The following is a 20,318-nucleotide window of genomic DNA, read 5'->3' on the forward strand; positions in this document are numbered from 1 at the left end:
TGAAATTCACTGTAGATAATTTTGAAGAAAAATATTAATAATTTTTTTTCTTAATTATTTATATTTTGAGGAACTTTTGTTTTATTTTTATATACTTATATTTTTGTGGTTTGTAAAATTTTGGACAAAGCTAGTTTTTTTTTTTTTTTTTTTTTTTTTTGGCAATATTGTTACTGCCTTTTAAACCCTAATATTGAGCAATGAGCATCACTCAAACGAAGCTCTTAGCATGCACAACATCACACTCCACGGGGTATTCCTAGCTAGTTTACAAATCTTTATTTTTTTTTTTTATGCATGTTGACAAAATTGGATCTCAAAAATAATTAATAAGAAGAAGAAAAAAAATTTAAAATGCCATGAAATTAAATGAAATAAATAAAAATGTGGGTGGCTTAAATTGGTAAATCATGGTCAAAACTAGAAGACATTTAAGGGTTGAATGGTGTCTGAAAAGTCCACCACTCCACCTATTATGACTGGTTCATGAATATTGAAATTGAACTACGTTGTTTTTTTGACAAATTCCATTTAATATAATAGACAACCCAACCCATTTAATGCCTAACATACATTTTCCATGATTGTGATAGCTTATCATCTCACGTTTTTGCTCCTATTTTTCTCATTGACAAATGACTTTCAATAGGAGTATTATTATTTATTTGTTAGGAGCATCTAACTATTTATAATTGTTAACAAAATCAATAATACTCCTAGTAGTTAAAGACTTTAAGTCAGTTTGGCATTTGTCCGTGTTATTAATAATCTGTTACAAAATAAGGGCTTGTTCCGATTGACTGAACTGAGCTGAACTGAACTGAACTGAACTGAACTGAACTGAGCTGAACTGAACTGAACTGAACTGAACTTATTAATTAGTGATTTTTAACTACGGATTAGTGATCTTTGATTATTTATTATTATACATATGTGTATATACAAATGTACATATTAATAATAATAATAATAATAATAATAATAATAATAATAATAATATTAATTATTGATGATTATTATTATTATTATTTATTGATTATTATTATTATTATTATTATTATTATTATTATTATTATTATTATTGTTATTATTATTTATTGATGATTATTATTATTATTATTATTTATTGATTATTATTAGTATTATTATTATTATTATTATTATTATTGTTATTATTATTATTATTATTATTTATTGATGATTATTATTATTATTTATTGATTATTATTATTAGTATTATTATTTCAATTATTATTGTTATTATTATTATTATTATTTATTGATGATTATTATTATTATTATTATTATTTATTACTTATTGATTATTATTATTATTATTATTATTATTATTATTATTATTATTATTATTGTTAATATTATTATTATTATTATTATTATTGTTGTTGTTGTTGTTGTTGTTGTTGTTGTTGGTGTTGTTTTTGTTGTCGTTGTAATAAGAGCTTAAAAGAATGAAATTTGGTTTTATATCATTAGCAATATCATTAGACGTAAATTAGGAGCTGAACTGAACTGAACTGAATTTCAATGAAAGAGAACAGGCCCTAAGTATACCACGATAGACTGGTGAATGAATATATTTATTACAGAGTACAAAATAACGTTGGCTATTAGTATTTGGTAAAGAAAATTCAAGTCAAATATAGTAAGCAAAAGTGAAAAAATTCTATTATGAATTATGTAAGGGTGAGATTAATTATGTATATAAAAAAATATCATATGATATCATCACAATTCTAACATATACTCCATACAATTTTACATGTGTTCTTTTATTACATGTAAAAATACCATGTTACGTTGTTAACTAGCTTAGTTGATAAGATAGATCACCATATAAAATAGTATTGCCTATGTTTTTTCTTTTTTTTTCCCCTTTGATGTTCCTCCACCCTTTGAACTAATCTGGATTCATGGATCAGTTATGGGTGGTTAGGTTTCAGTCCCCTTCCAATTGTTGTTGCGGGGATCAAACACATGTCCTCCATATCAAGTGTAGTCTCAAGCACCACTACAACAACATCAAATTCGTAAATAGTACTCCATTTTGCCTATGTCATTGTTGTTTAGAACTCACTATACCAAAATAAATTAAGCTTGGTTAAGGAAGTTAGTCAAAGACCGACCATAAAAATATGAAATAATTACACCCGGCAAATATGCAGGACAAACATGCTTTGTTGTCAGTTTACTCAATATTTAAACAAACGTTACGATCTAAACAAAATTGATTAATATTTGGCAAAAAAAATATCTATAAAAATTTCTTGTGATTATAATATTATGAGTTGTATCTTTAAAAAGTAGGGATTATGGCAAAATCCACTAAGGTGACCCGATCAAAAATGTTGATTGTAGAACCCTTTTAGAGTTTAAGGACATGTGATGTGGGGTCTAATTATTTTGCCCTAACCATATCTTCATGCTTACTGAAACTGCAAACTTTCTATCTAACCTTTCTTTTTTCATCGATCTTATATTATCATACTTTCCGACATCTTTAGTGGTATATATTTAGCAAGCTTTTACAACTTTTATAATTCAATCATTGTTGAATTGTTGGAAAAGAAAATATACCAAGTATTATTTATACTATCGTCAAAATAAGTTAGGAAAATAAGACATAGATGTAATGGTTTAATATACTAGTAGTTGTTTAACCATGTACACTAAATTGTGCGTAATCTGACTAGATATCAGTAGACAAAAACTTATTGCTCAATCCATATGCAAATGCAATAGTATTGTTGGGTTTAGTTCATGCTTAATGCTTTAGATTTGTTCTCTCTATGTTAAGCAATGTATATTATAATGAATGACTGTGCTTTGTACCACGATAATGCTTTCTTTGGGTATTTCATGTTAAGGTTAGTTCATGAGTTGAATGCATGGTTCATCAATAGATCTTTGGTTTGATCATAGCCTAAATGATAACATTGACACTTATTAGAGATGTCGTGAGGCGTTTGTGTTCAGCCTTTGGCATAGCCATCAATTCTAGCAAACATGCTTTGAGGCCGCAACATATATGCCTTAAGGCTGTGACGTGCCTTGTGTTGTGTATGTACTTAAATACATTAACAAAATGAAAATTTAAACATGCACAGTATTTATTAGTTATTGTCTCCAAACAATGTCTATATTTCTACTCTATTTGTAACAATCAAGTTTCAGGCCTCATATAATCATATATCTTGAAGATAATTAATTACTGCTGGTTCTTTCTCAGGAAAACAAGTTTCTGACTTCATAAATCTTGAAAACCAACACAAGCTAAGCATCAAGTAAGAGAACTCCACTGTATATTATTGATAGTCATGTTGATGATGTAATTACTACGTAAATAAGTAATGTCAGAACTAGACTAGACGAAGGTAGTACAGCAAACATACTCTGTACTCCGTATTATAGATTGAAACAAAGGAGGTCACCTACAAACATGAGCGGACAATCAATTGTAGCGAACCTTGAGTACAGCCACCATGGGCAAGAGCAGGCCCCAGAGCCATCTAATGCACGTGCTAGAGGTGCAAGACGAGACTTCTTTAAAAATACGAGTGAAAACATTATCCATATAGCTCAGGGAACTAAATTAAGAAGTGCCAAATGCCAATACTCCAAAGATCCAATGACAAACACTATCACTATTACCCAACATGTAGTCGTTATTTTACTTTCTGACCTAGCTCACACAGGCATCATCATGCATGTACAAACTACAAAATGTTAGAATAACAGCCAATTTGGATATACTCCGTCTCAAACAACGAAGAGTATATACTTTCAAAGCATTGTTCTCCATTCCAATCAGCTAGTCATTTACGAGTTAACATTCACACATGTGTGGCAGGCCATCTGTCTTCTTGGTGAAGGTCTATATAAAAAAGATGCAACATCTTATTCCCTGAACAAACAAGAAAAACAAAATTTCAGAGCTTGGATATTGTAATATGACCATCTACTATACAGAGTTAAAGTTAAAAAAATTCCCATGCTGGTTAACTTAGAGAAATGATTATATAGACTAATAGACCAGCGAAAAATGAGCTTTAACATCTTTTTAAAACTAAGCCAAATCACAAAATAGCATGTGGCAGTATCGAGATAGCAATGTGGTAAGAGCAACACCAATGAAGTGTCAATCAACATGTCTCCGGTATGTTCATCACATAAGTTGACCAGAAGACTTTAGTAGAACATAGGCTAATCAACTTGAATAATGTTCACAATATTCCTCAAGTACCCTATTTGTTCCAAGCAGAAGTATTACCTTACAAAGAATGCATTATATAAGAACCTTATCAGCAGAGAGAATGTTAAAAATATCAGACCTTATCAGCAGTTTTAATAAAAAATGTTACTCGTACTAGTATAACATTTCTACAAAGAAGGCTCAAAAGTAAAATGGATATGTGAAATTGGAAGCTAGTAAAAAGATTTATATGAAGATAGTAAGATGCTCCTGTCATAGCTAAGTAGCTCACTATGAAATTTAAACGGTTCCCTGAAAGTGAAACACCAAAGCCCACACATGATACAGAAAATTATATGTACATTATGAACATCTCTAGAATTTCTTTCAGGGCAAGGATTTCATTGTGGATAGACTCCCCTGACCCGAGTTCCTCCTAAGAATACTTTTGATAATGATAAGAGTCACAAGTCTACCCTACACTCCAGGCTGTAATATATGAAAGATGAAGTTAGAACTCAGCTAAAAGGAACTCTTGTCTTCACCAGAAAAATCTGGGCCAAACATTCATGATAACTGTCAAGCACACGAGAAAGGTGAACTTTGCTTGAGCAAGTCGGAACAGCTTGAAATGGACTGCAGAGTGCAGTTCTATATGACACCATAACCAATTACAGGCTCCAGCTAAAAAGCACATAATAAGTTACAGGCAATGTGACATTAGGAAATAGTCAATATTCCCATCACACATCAATCAATCTATATCAAACTTTAAAGATATCTGAAGGCAAAAGAAAACAATAACATCAAAATTAGGTTTCGCGTTATTTTGTCAATAGTGATGATCCTATAACAAATGTCATAATTCCAACCAACTATACAATTTGACAGCATTAACAAATTCTCCCAAAAAATTTCTCAAGTATTGAGATCTACTGTTAAGGGCTAGAATTCATCATTTCTCACAATTATCTAACCCGGATTAACAGACTTTATTACATAACACATACTCTAAAGTCCTATACCTTTACCAAGGCTCCCACTTGACACCCAGACTATTTCTGCCCATCCTTCCGAAAACAAAAGACAAGCAAAGACACTATCCATTTGTTTGACATGAGCTACTCAACATATTATTGATCACTTTGACATTTGTCCTGTGTCTGAGACTCTGAGTATGACCATGGCTCTCCAAAGCACATTTCCAAGATCTAAATATTTACCAACACTTTCTGAAGATGATTGATTTCAAATATAAATAAATGTAATTTCCATCCAAAGAATCATTTTCCATTTATTAAGTCGTCATCATCATCCTTGCTCTAGATGAAAATTTGCCTATTAACCACCAACCTAATTTCCACCCCAGCAGATCAAGGGAAAGTAAAATTTACACAGCACTTCCTTCCATTCTAACCAATGTCAACATAGCTTCAAATTTTCAACAGATCATCATAAATTTGACTTTGAAGAGTAAAGAATAACAGAGTGGCTTTTGGAAGCTTTTGGAAATCCCAAAATTGCATCAATGAGTCAACCCGACCAAATCTTCAGTTTCTAAAGCATCACTCAAGTAAATGGCCAAATTCCAATTTATAATGATAGCAAGTTGATGCAAGTCATCTCATACCCACAATTGATATGACCCTAATTGTCTATATATCCAACTTGAAAGCCCAACCTGCATTTAATGTGCCATACTCAAAGCCCAAACTCCATAGGACACAATTGCCTATTGATATGACTCAGAAGCCCACCAAAACGTGTCGCATAAAATAATCCTACCAACCATTGGTAGGGACTTATTTATTATATCCACAAAGATTACAGAAACCATACAATTAAACAAGGCACAAGCTTAGATAAACCAAATTCTCTCAATCACTAAAGCTAAACACATGATTAATAAGTAATACCACAAAATCAAAAATTGTAAATACATAGTGTCATTGGCACATACACATCAACAGTTACAATAGAGCTTCAGTAGCTAAATCTATATATGTGATCAAATTTCAGAAATGCAACATTCTCAAAGAAAGGACTAGGGGAGAAAGGAAAGGTGATCATACCACGGAATGATGGAACCGAAGAGGAAATGCTGAACAATAGGCACCTTCTCGAGAACCTCAGCACGATACATCTTAAGCATACCACTATTAACCTTATTCCAATTAGGCACCCCACTAATATCATCCAACATAGGAGAGTGTTCAGCAAAAGGCCCCTTCTTTACCTTCTTAATAAAAGCAATACAAGAAAGGTACAAATACTCCTTGGAGAAATTCTCAAGAATATCATCATTATGTATCGATTTCGGCTTCATGTACTTATGATCAATCAACTGAGCAGACCCAAACACAAATGGCAAGAAATGATAATCATCAAGACCCCAAACACCATGAGAACCAGCAGGTTCAAGACAATAAACAAGCTGCAATTTCCTCATCAAATCCAAATACTTAACAAAAACCCTAGAAACAACCGCCTGATAATCCTCCTCATGAATCAACCCTAATCTAGCCAAGCAAAACAACCAAGCAGCAAAATTCGTTTCATGCCCAGTTCCATAATCAATCCTCGATGCATTACCAAAGCTATCAAGCCAATAAGGAACAAGCTCAATAACAGAATCCCTAATCTCAGGTTGATCAGATTGTTGCAAAATATCAAGCATAAATTTCTGGGAATTCTCAGTCATTTGTTGATGCCAAACCCTAAAAGCAGGATTCCCATATCTGGCAGATTGCAGAGCAGGAGGAATCTCATCAACCCAGAAGCTCAAAGCGTCGAAAACGGAGATAATTTTGAAAAGGGTATCTGAAACAGGGCAAGGATCGGAGATCTTGTGACCACGAATGGAGTGAGAGAGAAAAGCGACGAAAGAGAGGAAGGATTTGCCGGAAAAGGAGTCGATGAAGTGGGAAGCGTCGGAAGGAGAAGTGATGCGTTTGATGGGGGTGGTGAAGTGGAAAGGAGGAGAGAGAGGGGGGACAGGGTGGGGTTGAGGGACGGGAGTGAGGATGATGGATTGTTGGGTTTTGGCGGCGGTGTTGGGAGGGAGGTTGACGGCGGGGAGGCGGATTGGGATGTAGGCAGGTGGAGAGGATGAGTCGGGTGGAGGGGGTGGTGGTGGGAGGTTGGTGGGTGCGCCGCATTTGAAGCATTGTGGGGTTGGGAGGGAGGTTGGGGTAAGTTGTGCGGTGGTGGTGGTGGTGCAGTGGTGAGGAGGTGGTGGAGGTGGTTCCATGGTGGTTGGAGGAGAGAGATATTAAGAAGAGGAGGTTTGTTTGGGATTTTGCATCAATTTTTGGGGAAGAATGAAGAGAAAAAAAAGGAGGGAGGACTGAAAAGGCCCTACCAATGGTTGGAGGGATTTTAAAGGGAGGAATGTTACGCATTTACAAATGCATAAAAGGAGTATTTATGTAATTATGTATATGTACAAACGAATAAATATTCTGGTATCATTGGTCAAATGGTACCACTAAATATACAGTGATACTATATATGCACATAATGGTATTATATATGCATTCAGTTGTACTAAATTTATGCATAAATAGTACCACTAAGGATTCAATGGTACTATATAAACTTTTAGTGGAACAATCAGCATGTGGTCCCCCTTCAAGTGATACAATCCGACGAAAAAATAGGTGGGGTCCACCTACAGGCCTCTCTCTTCCTATCTCTCTCCTCTTTTCTCTCTCTACCATGTGTTTTTAAAATATTTTAATCAATTTTATGCATTTGTAAATGCCTAACTTTTCTCCATTTCTAGTTCCTCCAATGGTTATATGTGGGCCCCACACATACAATCATTGTTACTTTGTTAGCAGCAATTGGTTTGTATTGTGGGCCCACTTTTTCCATCTTGTTTCCTCCTATTTTTTCCCTCTTATTTTATTCCTCCCTTTTGACGTGGCATACATACAATGGTATTATATGTGGGCTACCACATACAACCAGTCGGTTTCAAGTTTTTGTTGTTAATTTATTTTATTTTTTCTCTTTTAAAACAATATCGCAAGCACAACATTACCCCCAAAAAAAAAAAAACAACAACATTAGCAAGAGGAAGGCTTGTCATAAACTCATAAGTCTTAACACTATGGATGTGTGAGTGTGAGAGACTTGTACGGCTATACATATACTGCATTTGCTAGGGGAGGCATGATAACACATACTGAAATTGTGCAAATTAGTATCTAGGCATTTGCACAACACGACAGTTAATGATAACACGTGAAGTACGGGTACCCTTTTGAGATATGGACATGATGGGCGTTAGAACGGTCGCACATTCCACACTCAATCAAACACATTTATTAACAAACACCTTACAAACCAAGCATAATGATAAGTAAGAGTTCAGTCCACAAGGAATGGGATATGGTTGCTAAAGATCTTAACACTTAAGCTAATTCAAAGTCTATGGTGAATTGGGGTTCGTCAAGTAGACAAACAAACTATGGTTCTAAATCAATGGACTAAGGACACTAGGGAATGAGATCCACTCAACCAAGGCAATTAGACAAATGGGGAGTAAAATAGACAAGGTATAGCAATGACTATATGTAAAATTAACCTCATGCAATTAGAAAACAACTCACACTACTAAACTTAGATTCCTCATTAGTTTAGCAATAGATGATACATATTCAAATTGCAATAAGTAATGACATACTCAATTTACATTTCCATGTCAAACTAGGCATATCATGCTATCAAGCTGCTAACTCAAGGGTAGCTAATCCTATCATGAAGAACTAACAAGCAATCTCATAAAATCAATTTAATTGCAATACAAACATCAATACTCCTCCCAAATTTGCATAATTAACCCAAAAGGTTGAGCTTCACCCAACCCCTAGCAAGAAGACTACTCACAACTCATGTTCATCAGCATGCAAACAAGTATTAGGGCTCTAATTTCTTCAATTATTGGGAAAAAGTGATTAACAATTGAAATAACTATCATCCAATAACAAATTATCAAGAACTAAGAAGATTTAAATAACATGCAAGAGCAAATAAAATCAGAAATTGAATGGAGAAAAGTAGAAGGAAATTACTAATTGAAGCTTGAAATTGTTGAATACAAAGTGCCAATCTTGAGAATAAATCTTGAAACCAACTATTACAATGATTAATTTGATGAAAATTAAGCTAAATTAACTAAGAGGAATGTTTCAAACTAAGAGGAGTCTCTAAAAACTAGTCTACTTCTGTCTAGGTTACAAATGAACTAAAGGGAAAGTATTTATACTCCCCGAAACACATAGGGAAATCCGTCAAAAGAAAACGGATTCCCAGCAAGGAGCGCACGCTCCACAGCCAGGAGCGCCCGCTTCGGATTGCTGCACGCTTTCTCCAGCTGACTTCAGAATATGGCAGATTGGAAAGGTAGGGGAGGAGCGCTGATAACTTGTTATTTGATATGATTTTAGGGTGATTTTGAGCCTTGTTTACTCGATATATTGGCATTTTGGTTCACTTCTATCCTATTTTCGTTCAATTTTTGTGTATCCCTTGCTTCACGGGTTGTTAGTGTTTTTGTTGAGATTTTAGGTCCAAAGACGATCATTTGAGGCATATGGATGATAAACCGAGGTTAGAAGCCGTGACAATGGAGCAAAACTGAAGAAAATGTGAAGAGAAGGGCCTTAGAAGACCCTGCACGGCCGTGCCATGTCCTGCACGACCGTGCAGGAGTGTCCCAGCAAATCAGAGCTACTGCCTGATTTGGCACGGACGTGTAAGGCTTTAGCACGTCCGTGCAGGTCAGCCAGCACGTCCGTGCCAGAAGCTGCACGACCGTGCAACTCACTTGGCCCAAGCAGATGCTACTGCCCAAATCTGCACGGCCGTGCTTAGGGTGGCACGTCCGTGCCACTAAGGCTGCACGTCCGTGCCACCCCTGGCACGTCCGTGCGCACCTGTAGCCGTACCCGACTCTTGTTTCCTCCGTCCTTTTTATTTGAGGGTCATATAAATACCCCCCTAGCTTGGCTCAATTGTACGACATCCAAGTTTTGAGTGCTTCCTCTTAGTTTGTAATTGTAGAAACACAAATACTCTCAAATCACTAGTTAGATTTTAATTATTAGTTTGGAATTTTCAATCTCAATCATTGTAGAAGACAAGTTCCTCCATTGTTGTTCAAGTTCAAGCTTCTAGTAATATTTTTCTCACTCTTTTCCCCTATTTCTTCTTGCTTTGTTGTTAATTATTTGCTTGATTCTTGTATGTTTAGATTGTTAATTAGCTTAGTTCTTAGTTTAATTATGCTCATAAGTTGTTTGAAATCCTTAATTGCTTTAATCTCCATGGATTGTGAGTAGTCTAATTTTCTAGGGTTTGGGTAAAACCCTCAATGTAGTCACTAATTACTTGTTGCATGTACTAATTTGGTACTTGTTGGGTGTTAATTAGTTGAGCTTAAGTGGTTTAATTGCTTAGTTCTTGTATATGGCCATTGCTAGAACTATTATCCAAGCTTTCTCAACGAAGGATCGAGAGATGAACTTGAGTTAGCTCCCTTATGCTTGATTGACTTGAAATGCCATGAGAATAGGAATTTCTAGTCAAGGGAATGTTTATGTCATCGTGTTTATGCTTTAACACTTGTTTTATGCTTTGTAACCACGAGAGTAGGTTGTATTCATGATTCAAGTAATCCCTCTAACTTGAGAGAGTAGTTGGGTGCTTTAGATGATTTCCCCTATTATATCCCTTACTTTACCTTGTTTGTGCATGCTAATCATGATTTGTGATGAAGTTGAGTGGTATAACTCGAGCCCTAGAATCCTCTAAATATTGTTAATCTCCCCTAGCTTTAGTTGATTTTGAACTAGTACTTGTTACATAAAACCAAACCAATTTCGACTTCATTTATCTTATTTATGCGGTAGTATTTTGGTGGTTGATTCAACGCCTCTCTTGGGTTCGACCCTTTCTTACCCTTGCTATTAGCTAGTGAGACCAAGATAGGACTTATTCTTTGGTAGGCTCGACGACGGCCTATCAAATTTTTGGCGCCGTTGCCGGGGAGGCAAAGTCACATTGAATGTATTATTGTTGAATGAGTCTAAGTGTGTGAATTTTTGTATCATAATTTTTCTTATTTATTTTTGTATATTTGTGTTTTCATCTTATGATAGTCATTGCTAACGTTTTTCTTAGCTTTGTTTGACTTTGCATGACACGGAAGAGTAAGCAATCACCGCTTATTCCCGTTAATCCGGAGCTAAATAGGACTTTGAGAAACGTCAGGAGACTTTTGCAAGGCACACCCGAGTTCTCCATTGTGTATTCGGATTCGAATCCGGAAGAAATCTTTTCAACCAACGAAGAAGAGAACATGGGTGATGATAATCCTCCTCCACCATTGCTACGAGATTATGACCACCCCAATGCCTTCACACTTCGGAGTGACATACGTCTCCCCTCCACTAATGCAAATAATTTTGAGCTATCGCCTCAATTCATCCGTATGATACAAGGTGATCAATTCGGTGGGAGTTCTCATGAGTGTCCTTTTGCTCATTTAGACAACTTTCTCGAATTGTGCACCACCATCAAGCAAAACAACATTACGGAAGATTTCATCCGTATGCACATGTTTCAATTCTCCCTCCGTGACAAGGCAAAGCATTGGTTGAGAACGGTAGAAGAGGGATCATTGACAACATGGGATGAAGTCACTAGAGCTTTCCTTGGAAAGTATTGTCCACCCGAAAAGACCGCCGAACTAAGGAGGAAAATTACCAATTTCAACCAAGAGATTGATGAGACTTTGAGTGAAGCTTGGGAGCGTTTCAAGGACTACACTAGAAAATGCCCACACCATGGTTTCACATCATGGATCATTGTTCACAGCTTTTATGATGGTCTTACTCCTACTTCAAGAGCCAATCTTGATAACGGGGCTGGTGGTAGCCTTAAAAAGCTATCGGTGGATGAAGCATACAAAATGATTGAAGAAGTGGCTAAGCACTACGCATATGGAGGTGATAGAAGGCAACCTCAAGTAAAGAAGGCCGGAATCCATGATCTTAGTGCAATAGACCTTATTGCATCAAAGTTTGACATGCTAGCTCATAAGCTAGATCAAGCCACTCTTACATCTCCAAGCTCTTCCTCACAACAAGTCATGTCTTGTGAGACTTGTGGAGGAAATGATCATATCTCCTCTTATTGCAACTCAGCTAACCAAGAGCAAGCGGCGGCAATTGGGCAAAGAAATGAGCCATACCCCCAATCCTACAATCAAGGTTGGAAACCCCAACAAAGTACGGGATGGAAGCAACAAAACCAAGGGCCCCCACAAAGTAGCTACAATCAAAGCCAAAACCAACCCCAAAACCACTACAACCAACCTCACTCTCAAAACCGACAAGCTCCATATCGCCATCCCAACCAAGACCAACAAAGGCAACAATATAACCAACCCGCTCCCCCACCTCCTAAAAAGTCTAGCCTTGAAGCCGCACTTGAGACCTTCATTGCACAACAAGGAAGAAGCAATGCGGATATGCAAGCGAACATCCAACAACTTCAAGCACACAACAAGCTAATTGAGAATCAATTGGCACAAATAGCACAACAAGTTGGGAGTTCATCCTCAAGTCCTAGCGGTCACTTCCCAAGCTCAACGGTGGTGAACCCAAAGGAGCAAGCTAAGGCCATTACTTTGAGATCGGGAAGAGGTTATGAGGGGTCGGTCATGAGTGAAGAGGAGCCTCAAAAGGGAGATAAGGGAGTTGTGGTGAGAAATGAGGATGACTTTGAAAATGAAATAGTTGATGTTGAGAAAAAGAAGCAACAAAAGAATAACGAGGGAGTCACAAAAGAAAGTGAGAGAGATGAGGAAAGAGTAGAGAATCCCCCAATGAGAGTATACAAGCCTCCAATTCCATTCCCTCATAGGATTGTAGAAAAGAAATTGAATGAGAAGTTTTCAAATTTTCTTGAAGTCATGAGAGGACTTCAAGTGAACATCCCCTTTCTTCATGCCATGTCACAAATGCCTACGTATGCAAAGTTTTTGAAGGATCTTCTATCCAACAAGAGTAGGCTTGAAGAGAGTGCAACCATCTCCCTTCCTAAGGAGGTGAGTGCAATCATCCAAAACAAGCTTCCTCAAAAGCTTGGTGACCCGGGTAGCTATGCAATACCGGTGAAGATTGGAGATATGGAAGCTATGGATGCTTTATGTGATCTTGGGGCAAGTGTGAGCTTGATGCCCTACTCAATTGATAAGAGTTTGAAAGTTGGAGACTTGAAGCCAACAAGAATGTCCTTAAAATTGGCCGACCGCACGGTTAGGCTACCTTTGGGAATTCTTGAAGATGTGCCGGTTCAAGTTGGAAGAGTGTTTGTGCCATGTGATTTTGTGGTAATGGAAATTGAAGAAGATACTACGATGCCCCTAATCTTGGGAAGACCGTTTTTGAACACCGCGGGAGTGGTGATTGATATGAAGCAAAGAAGATTGACCTTGAATGTGGGAGATGAGAAAATATCATTTTCATTCCCACAAGCATTGAAAAAGCCATTGTATGATGAAGTTCATAGAGTTGATACTTTGGAAAGGGACTTAGAGAAGTTCCAAGAGAATTTGTTTGAAGGAGATCCTCTACAAGCTATCCTAACGGGAGGCCTAGTTGAGGAAGGTGAAGAAACAAGGGGGTATGATCTTTTGCTCAACCAACCTTTAGTCCACAACGAAATGAGAGTGGAAGTGCTTAATGTGGAGGTAAAAGAGGAGAGGACTATGCCTCCTCATAAGGTTGAACTTAAACCCCTTCCTCCTTTACTTAAATATGATTTTCTTGATGATAGTGAGAGTTATCCCGTTATTGTCAATGCTAAGCTAGATGACACCTCTCTTGGGAAACTCCTAGATGTTTTAAGGGAGTATAGAGGTGTCATTGGGTACAAAATTGATGACATTAAGGGGATAAGTCCTACTATATGCATGCATAAGATTTTACTTGATGATGATCATGTTTCCTCGATTGAGAACCAAAGAAGGCTCAATCCAAATATGAAGGAAGTTGTGAAAAAAGAAGTTTTAAAACTTCTTGAGGCGGGCATAATCTACCCTATCTCCGATAGTAAGTGGGTTAGCCCGATTCAAGTTGTGCCTAAAAAGGGAGGCGTGACCATCATAAAAAATGATAAGGGTGAGACCATTTCTACCTGGTCGGTCACCGAGTGGAGGATGTGTATTGATTACCGGAAATTGAATAAGTCCACCCGGAAAGACCATTTCCCACTCCCCTTCATTGATCAAATTTTGGAAAGACTAGCATCACATAGTCACTATTGTTTCTTGGATGGATACTCGGGATTCTTCCAAATCCCAATCCAACACGAGGATCAAGAGAAGACTACATTCACATGCCCTTTTGGCACCTTTTCTTATCGAAGGATGCCATTTGGGCTTTGTAATGTACCTTCCACATTTCAAAGGTGTATGATGTCTATTTTTTCCGATATGCTTGAATCATCAATTGAAGTATTTATGGATGACTTTTCTGTTTTTGGTTCATCTTTTGACATATGCCTTTCGAATTTGATTAAAGTGTTGAAAAGATGTCAAGAGGTGAACTTAATCTTGAATTGGGAGAAATGTCATTTCATGGTAGAGGAGGGCATTGTCCTTGGTCATGTGATCTCTAGTAGGGGCATTGAAGTTGATCGTGCCAAAATTGAGGTCATTGAGCGCCTCCCACCCCCTACAAATGTGAAGGGGATAAGGAGCTTTCTTGGACACGCGGGTTTTTACCGCCGGTTCATAAAGGATTTTTCAAAAATCGCAAAACCGCTTACTCAATTGTTGGTAAAGGATGCCCCATTTGTGTTTACTAATGAATGTTTGCTAGCATTTGATAGGTTGAAGGAGGCATTGATTTCGGCTCCTATTATTCAACCCCCTAATTGGGAGCTTCCTTTTGAGCTCATGTGTGATGCTTCGGATTATGCCATTGGGTCCGTTCTTGGACAAAGGAAGGATAAGAAGCTCCATGCTATCTACTACACTAGAAAAACATTAGATGATGCACAAAGGAATTACACTACCACGGAAAAAGAGTTTCTAGCTATTGTTCATGCAATCGAGAAGTTTAGGTCCTACTTGTTGGGGTCTAAAGTCATAGTCTTCACCGACCATTCGGCCTTGAAGTACCTCTTGTCAAAGAAAGAACCGAAGCCAAGGTTGATACGGTGGGTCTTGCTCTTACAAGACTATGATATTGAGATTAGAGACAAGAAGGGTGCCGAAAATGTTGTGGCCGATCATCTTTCACGGTTGCCTATCTTTGTAGGTGATCTTGATAACTTGCCAATTGACGATTCTTTCCCGGATGATCAACTATTTGCTATTCTCCAAGCACCGGCACCATGGTTTGCGGACATTGCAAACTACTTGTCTTGCTCTATTCTTCTTCCTGACCTCTCTTATCAACAAAAAAGGAAGTTTCTTCATGATGTTCGCCAATACTTTTGGGACGACCCCTTGCTTTTCAAACAAGGTGTTGATGGCCTTTTTAGAAGGTGTGTCCCGGATAATGAAATTGAAGATGTTATCACAATGTGTCACTCCTCACCTTGTGGAGGACTGATGTATCCATTTTATATAGTATTTTACCCCCGTCCCTTGGTCATAATTAGTAGTGTTTTTGGCTCTTTAGAGCCACTTTTATTACTAATTGGTGTTTTCTAGTGTTTTCGTAGATTTGGTTGACTTTTGCAGGGATTTATGCTTTTGGAGTATTTTCCCGAGATATTTTGGAGCAATCACGAACATTGGAGAAGCACGACCAGAGTTTATAGCCCAGGGCCGGTTAGAGACATCGAACCGGTGATTAAGGGCTCGGTAGAGGTGATACCGGGGCATTTGGACCGAGTATTCAAGACCCAAAGAGGAAACCCAGATTGGCCCGAAGAATTGGAGCCCAATCGAAGTCCAAATATTGGCCCAAATGATCCGCCCGGCCAAAAAGGCTGGCGCCCGGAGGCGCGCCCGGCCGGGCGGGAGGAGCGCCCGGTGACGCGCCCGGCCGGGCGCGAGATTGTTATTAGAGGTGAAAAAAGGCGCGCCCGATCGGGCGGTGCCTCGCCCGATCGGGCGCGTGTTTATTTAGGAAACAATTAGAGTCGTATTAATTTGTTTTAGTTTAGGATTTTTGTACGGAGTATAAATACTCCTCCGTAATACGTTTTTAGATCGTCTCTTCTTTTGGGGAGATCTTCTTCTCTCTTCTTCACGACTTCTTCTTCTCCTAATCTTTTCTCTTAGACTTTCTCTCTCTACTTAGTTTTCTCTCTCTAAACCTTTGTTCTTATTTCTTTGATTAATTCAGATTTATTTTGGTGACGATCTCTCTTCCCTTAATCTTAGTTATTTATTTTATTCCTTTGATCATGATTTATTTTATTGCTTTGCTTAGTTTATATTTAATTATGTGTGAGTAGTTTAATTTCTAGGGTTTATGGGGATCTAATAAATAATATGAAGGGGTAATTTATTGTTGTTAATTATCAATGCTAGATTAATTTCCTATTGATTGATTTAATGCTCTGTGACTAGATTAGGCCTGTCTTTTATGCATGAGTTCGACAATATTGATTCAAGAATCGAGAGATGAGAATTAATGTTTAGGTCTAGTTTCAATAGGCAAGTTAATTTATAAATGGTTAAGTCAAGATTCGAGAGATGAGATTTAATACCGATAAATTAATTGTGTGATTGTAATAAGTAGCGAGAGCCCTTTACAATCTGATTAATTGATGCATTGATGATTGACTATTATTGATTGTTGGTATTGCATGATGATTTCTTATTGGATTGTTTTAATGTTTTACAATTGCGGCTTGTAAAAGTATAGCAATATTAAATTGATGAATCGAGCAGATGTTAATTTGATATTAAAGGCTATTTTCAATAAGAACTTAGATCTAGTAAATTGCGAGAGCCTGTTAGATCTATGTTGGTTAATAAATTGCGAGAGCCTGTTAATCATGTTATTTATGCAATGTCAATAATTGATTACCCTATTTTACCCCGGAATATTATTTATTGGTGAACCTATGCCCTAGATCCTTTTATATATTATTTTCTCCCTTTTCCTACTCTTTTTAGTTTAGTTTCATATTCAACTTTTAATATTGGTTACTTAAATAATTTAGATTATAATATTTAATTAGGAGTAAAAAGACTTGTTTCCCTGTGGAGATCGACCCTACTTCCCTATCTACTTTAGTTAGTGAATTAGGTAATTATTTTTGATTAGGGGATACGACTTTACCCTGTCAAAATTTGGCGCCGTTGCCGGGGAAACGGTTTTATTTTTATTTCTAGTTATTATTAGAGTCTAGATTATTTTTAATTTATTATTATTATTATTTTTTAATTTTTAATTTTTTTTTATGAGTTGAAAATATCCATGCTTATGTCACTACAAGAATTATATAATTTTTATGCAGCACCTAACTACTGTAGTTGTCAACGTCTTTGTCATGAAAATCCTGAATGCCCTTATAGTGAGTTTTTTGTGCGTGCTCCGGATGATTTTAGAGTCTTTCCATATACATATGATCATATTCGGAAACGATTAGTTGCTAATGAAAGTTATTGGAAGGCTCTTGATGAAAAAGTCTATGGACACTATAATAATATGAATGTTATTGAGGATGAAGAACCATCGGTTATAGAATTTGTGGTTGAAAAATCATTGGTTGACGAATCGGTGATTGAAAAATCATTAGTTGTAGAAACGGTGGTTGATAATTCCTTTGTTGATGATGAGGTTATTTGTGAGGGTAAAATTTTAAAGTCATTATTGGATGATAAAGACAATGACTACCTCCATGTTCGTTCTATTAATTCTAAATTTTTAGCGGAGGAAGTAGAAGGTTGTGGTGTATTTTCATCTCCCTCTTTTGATTTTTCTTTCTACCTTGAGTTCTCTTTATGTGCTCCTAACTTTTTCTTTATAGGGATAAATGTGCTTGCTATTAAGCCCTATATAGTGCTTAATGAAATGTTTGCAGGAGCGTTTGATAAGTTACTCAAGGCATTGAATTCTTCCGATTGAGAGAAGGAGTATGGTCGAGCGGGACCTTGATAAACTAGCGCTTTGCGGGAGGCAACCCGTATTTTGTTGCTTTTTATTTATTTATTTATTTGTTTGTGTGTTTTCCTTTTGTTTTGTTTTAGAGAGGTAGAGGAGAGTATATCTTATATTTGTGGGAGTGTGATTTTGTGCACAGATACTAGAAAAGTTGAGAAAAGATCGAAGGGCTAAAGGAATCCCGGGCCAATTAGCAGCAGCAAGCTGCCCCGTCAAATCAGTAGCACGGGCCCGATCGGGCAGAGCTCGCCCGATCGGGCGCGCGTACGCGTCAGCAAACTACGTCAATTTCGACAGGCCATAACTTTTGCGTTTCTTATCCGATTTTTGCGTGTGACCTGTCGTTGGAAAGCTATTCAAGTCTAGTTTCCAATGCAATTGGAATAACTGCATTATCATTTATATATCAAAAGTTATGATCAGAATCGTGCACCTGACTCAAATTTGAACTTTTTCCCACTAACACTTTGTTTCTTTCTTGCCCAATTTTGTTCCAAAGAGATGTATTGCAATCCTCGAGACTTTGGTGACATTTATGTGGTGATGATGAAGAGTAGTCACCTTGACTACTAGCTTCCCTTTAAGACAATGAGGACATTGTCTGATTTAGCTTGGGGGGAGGTTCTCGTGTTCGTATGGTACATCTTTCACTCTCTCTCTTCTCTTTTTACTTTTATTTTTCTTAGTACAGATTTTATTGTTTTCTTAGGTTAGTTTTATTCCAATGAATTATGAATCATGCTTTCCTGTGCCCCTTGATGAAAATTTTTCGAAATTGTTTTGATTCTTGGTAATTGATGATAGGCATTGTGGATTAGTTGATCATGATATGATGTTTGATTGCCTTGAAACCTTTACATGCGTCAATTTTGTCCAACTATTTGTGAATATAGTGCTTGACTAGTTGATTTGGTAAGGATTGTGTGATAGTTCCATAATTCCTGGTATGTCAATGAATTTGAGTATTGGTTTGCTACTATTAGTAATGTTTATATGATTCATTATTATGCACATGGTGGAGGACGAAGGCATTTGTTCTTTTAGGTAGCCTCTAGATATGGTAGATACATTTGTTCCCTTCTTGCTACCCATGTTGTTGCCTTGACTTTTTATTGTTTATTAGTCACATTAAAAGCCTATTTTGCCCCATTGGTTACTAGTCCCAAGCTTGGCTTGGGGGAGCTATTAGTGAGTGAGGTGAGGGAGTTTGTAGTGTGCTATTTATTTGCACAATTTGGGTGGGATTTTGAGAAGTAGTTTTGTTGATTGTTCATGTTTATTTTTGATGAGTTTGAGAGTTATATTTTCTTGAAAAAATAAAGCATGATATTATGAAAAAAAAAGAGAAGTTCAAAGGAAAAAAAAATGTGAAAAAAAATATGCGAACTTCAAAAGAAAAAAATGTTCAAATGTTCTAGTTGGAGGTTTGTAAAGAATAATTCTGAGCCTCAATGAAAAAAATTAAAGTTTGGAAAATAAAGTTTGTTTATTCACTCTATTACTCCATTATTATATCTTATGAGTGAAATTGTAAGAGTTGGGTTTATTTATTATGATTGGAGTATATTTGGTTGATGTTAGAGTTGGTTATGTAGGAGATGTTGATCATTATTTATTTTTGATCATGAGTTTTATTAGGATATTGCTCCCTTAAGCATAGCTTTTCTCTCACGTATTTCCAAATTTATCCTACCCTTTACCTTAGCCTTACATTACAAGCTTTAAAGACCTTCCGACCTTTGTGCATAGAATTGTATGAATGTGAAAGTGTTGCTTATCAATGCAAGTTATGATTTGGCATATTTCGAGTCGACTAGTAGGATTGAGCGTTCATTGTTTTTATACACACGAGAGTGTGAGTTGGGAGGGCATTGTTCACATTAGAGGGGTGGTTGGAGAGCGATCGAGTACATCTTTTACTCGCCACATAAATGAGAGTCGAGTGTGTGAGCACTAGTCTTGAA

At 36.7% G+C, this 20,318-nt stretch overlaps 1 protein-coding gene and 1 non-coding gene across 2 annotated transcripts; both read right to left on the reverse strand.

Annotated features, from left to right (window-relative positions):
* Positions 1–3,212: 3,212 nt before the first annotated feature.
* LOC145558179 (uncharacterized) lies at positions 3,213–7,655 on the reverse strand. The gene is made up of 2 exons (XM_081619329.1): positions 6,283–7,655; positions 3,213–3,922 (listed from the first exon to the last, which is right to left on the reverse strand). Exons 1-2 carry the CDS (start codon positions 7,458–7,460, stop codon positions 3,916–3,918), a joined length of 1,185 nt encoding a protein of 394 aa, XP_081475455.1. The 5' UTR covers positions 7,461–7,655; the 3' UTR covers positions 3,213–3,915.
* A 4,308-nt stretch (positions 7,656–11,963) lies between these two features.
* On the reverse strand, positions 11,964–12,070 carry LOC145560877 (small nucleolar RNA R71). The gene has a single exon (XR_014093473.1). It is a non-coding gene; the product is annotated as a small nucleolar RNA R71 (small nucleolar RNA).
* Between the last annotated feature and the right edge of the window lie 8,248 nt (positions 12,071–20,318).

The sequence above is a fragment of the Chenopodium album genome, chromosome 9, assembly GCF_948465745.1.
Source record: "Chenopodium album chromosome 9, dcCheAlbu1.1, whole genome shotgun sequence".
NCBI lineage: Eukaryota > Viridiplantae > Streptophyta > Magnoliopsida > Caryophyllales > Amaranthaceae > Chenopodium > Chenopodium album.

Bases quoted from the DNA above. Each gene is read 5' to 3' on its own strand.
- LOC145558179 (XM_081619329.1), bottom strand. From the start codon at position 7,460: ATGGAACCACCTCCACCACCTCCTCACCACTGCACCACCACCACCACC.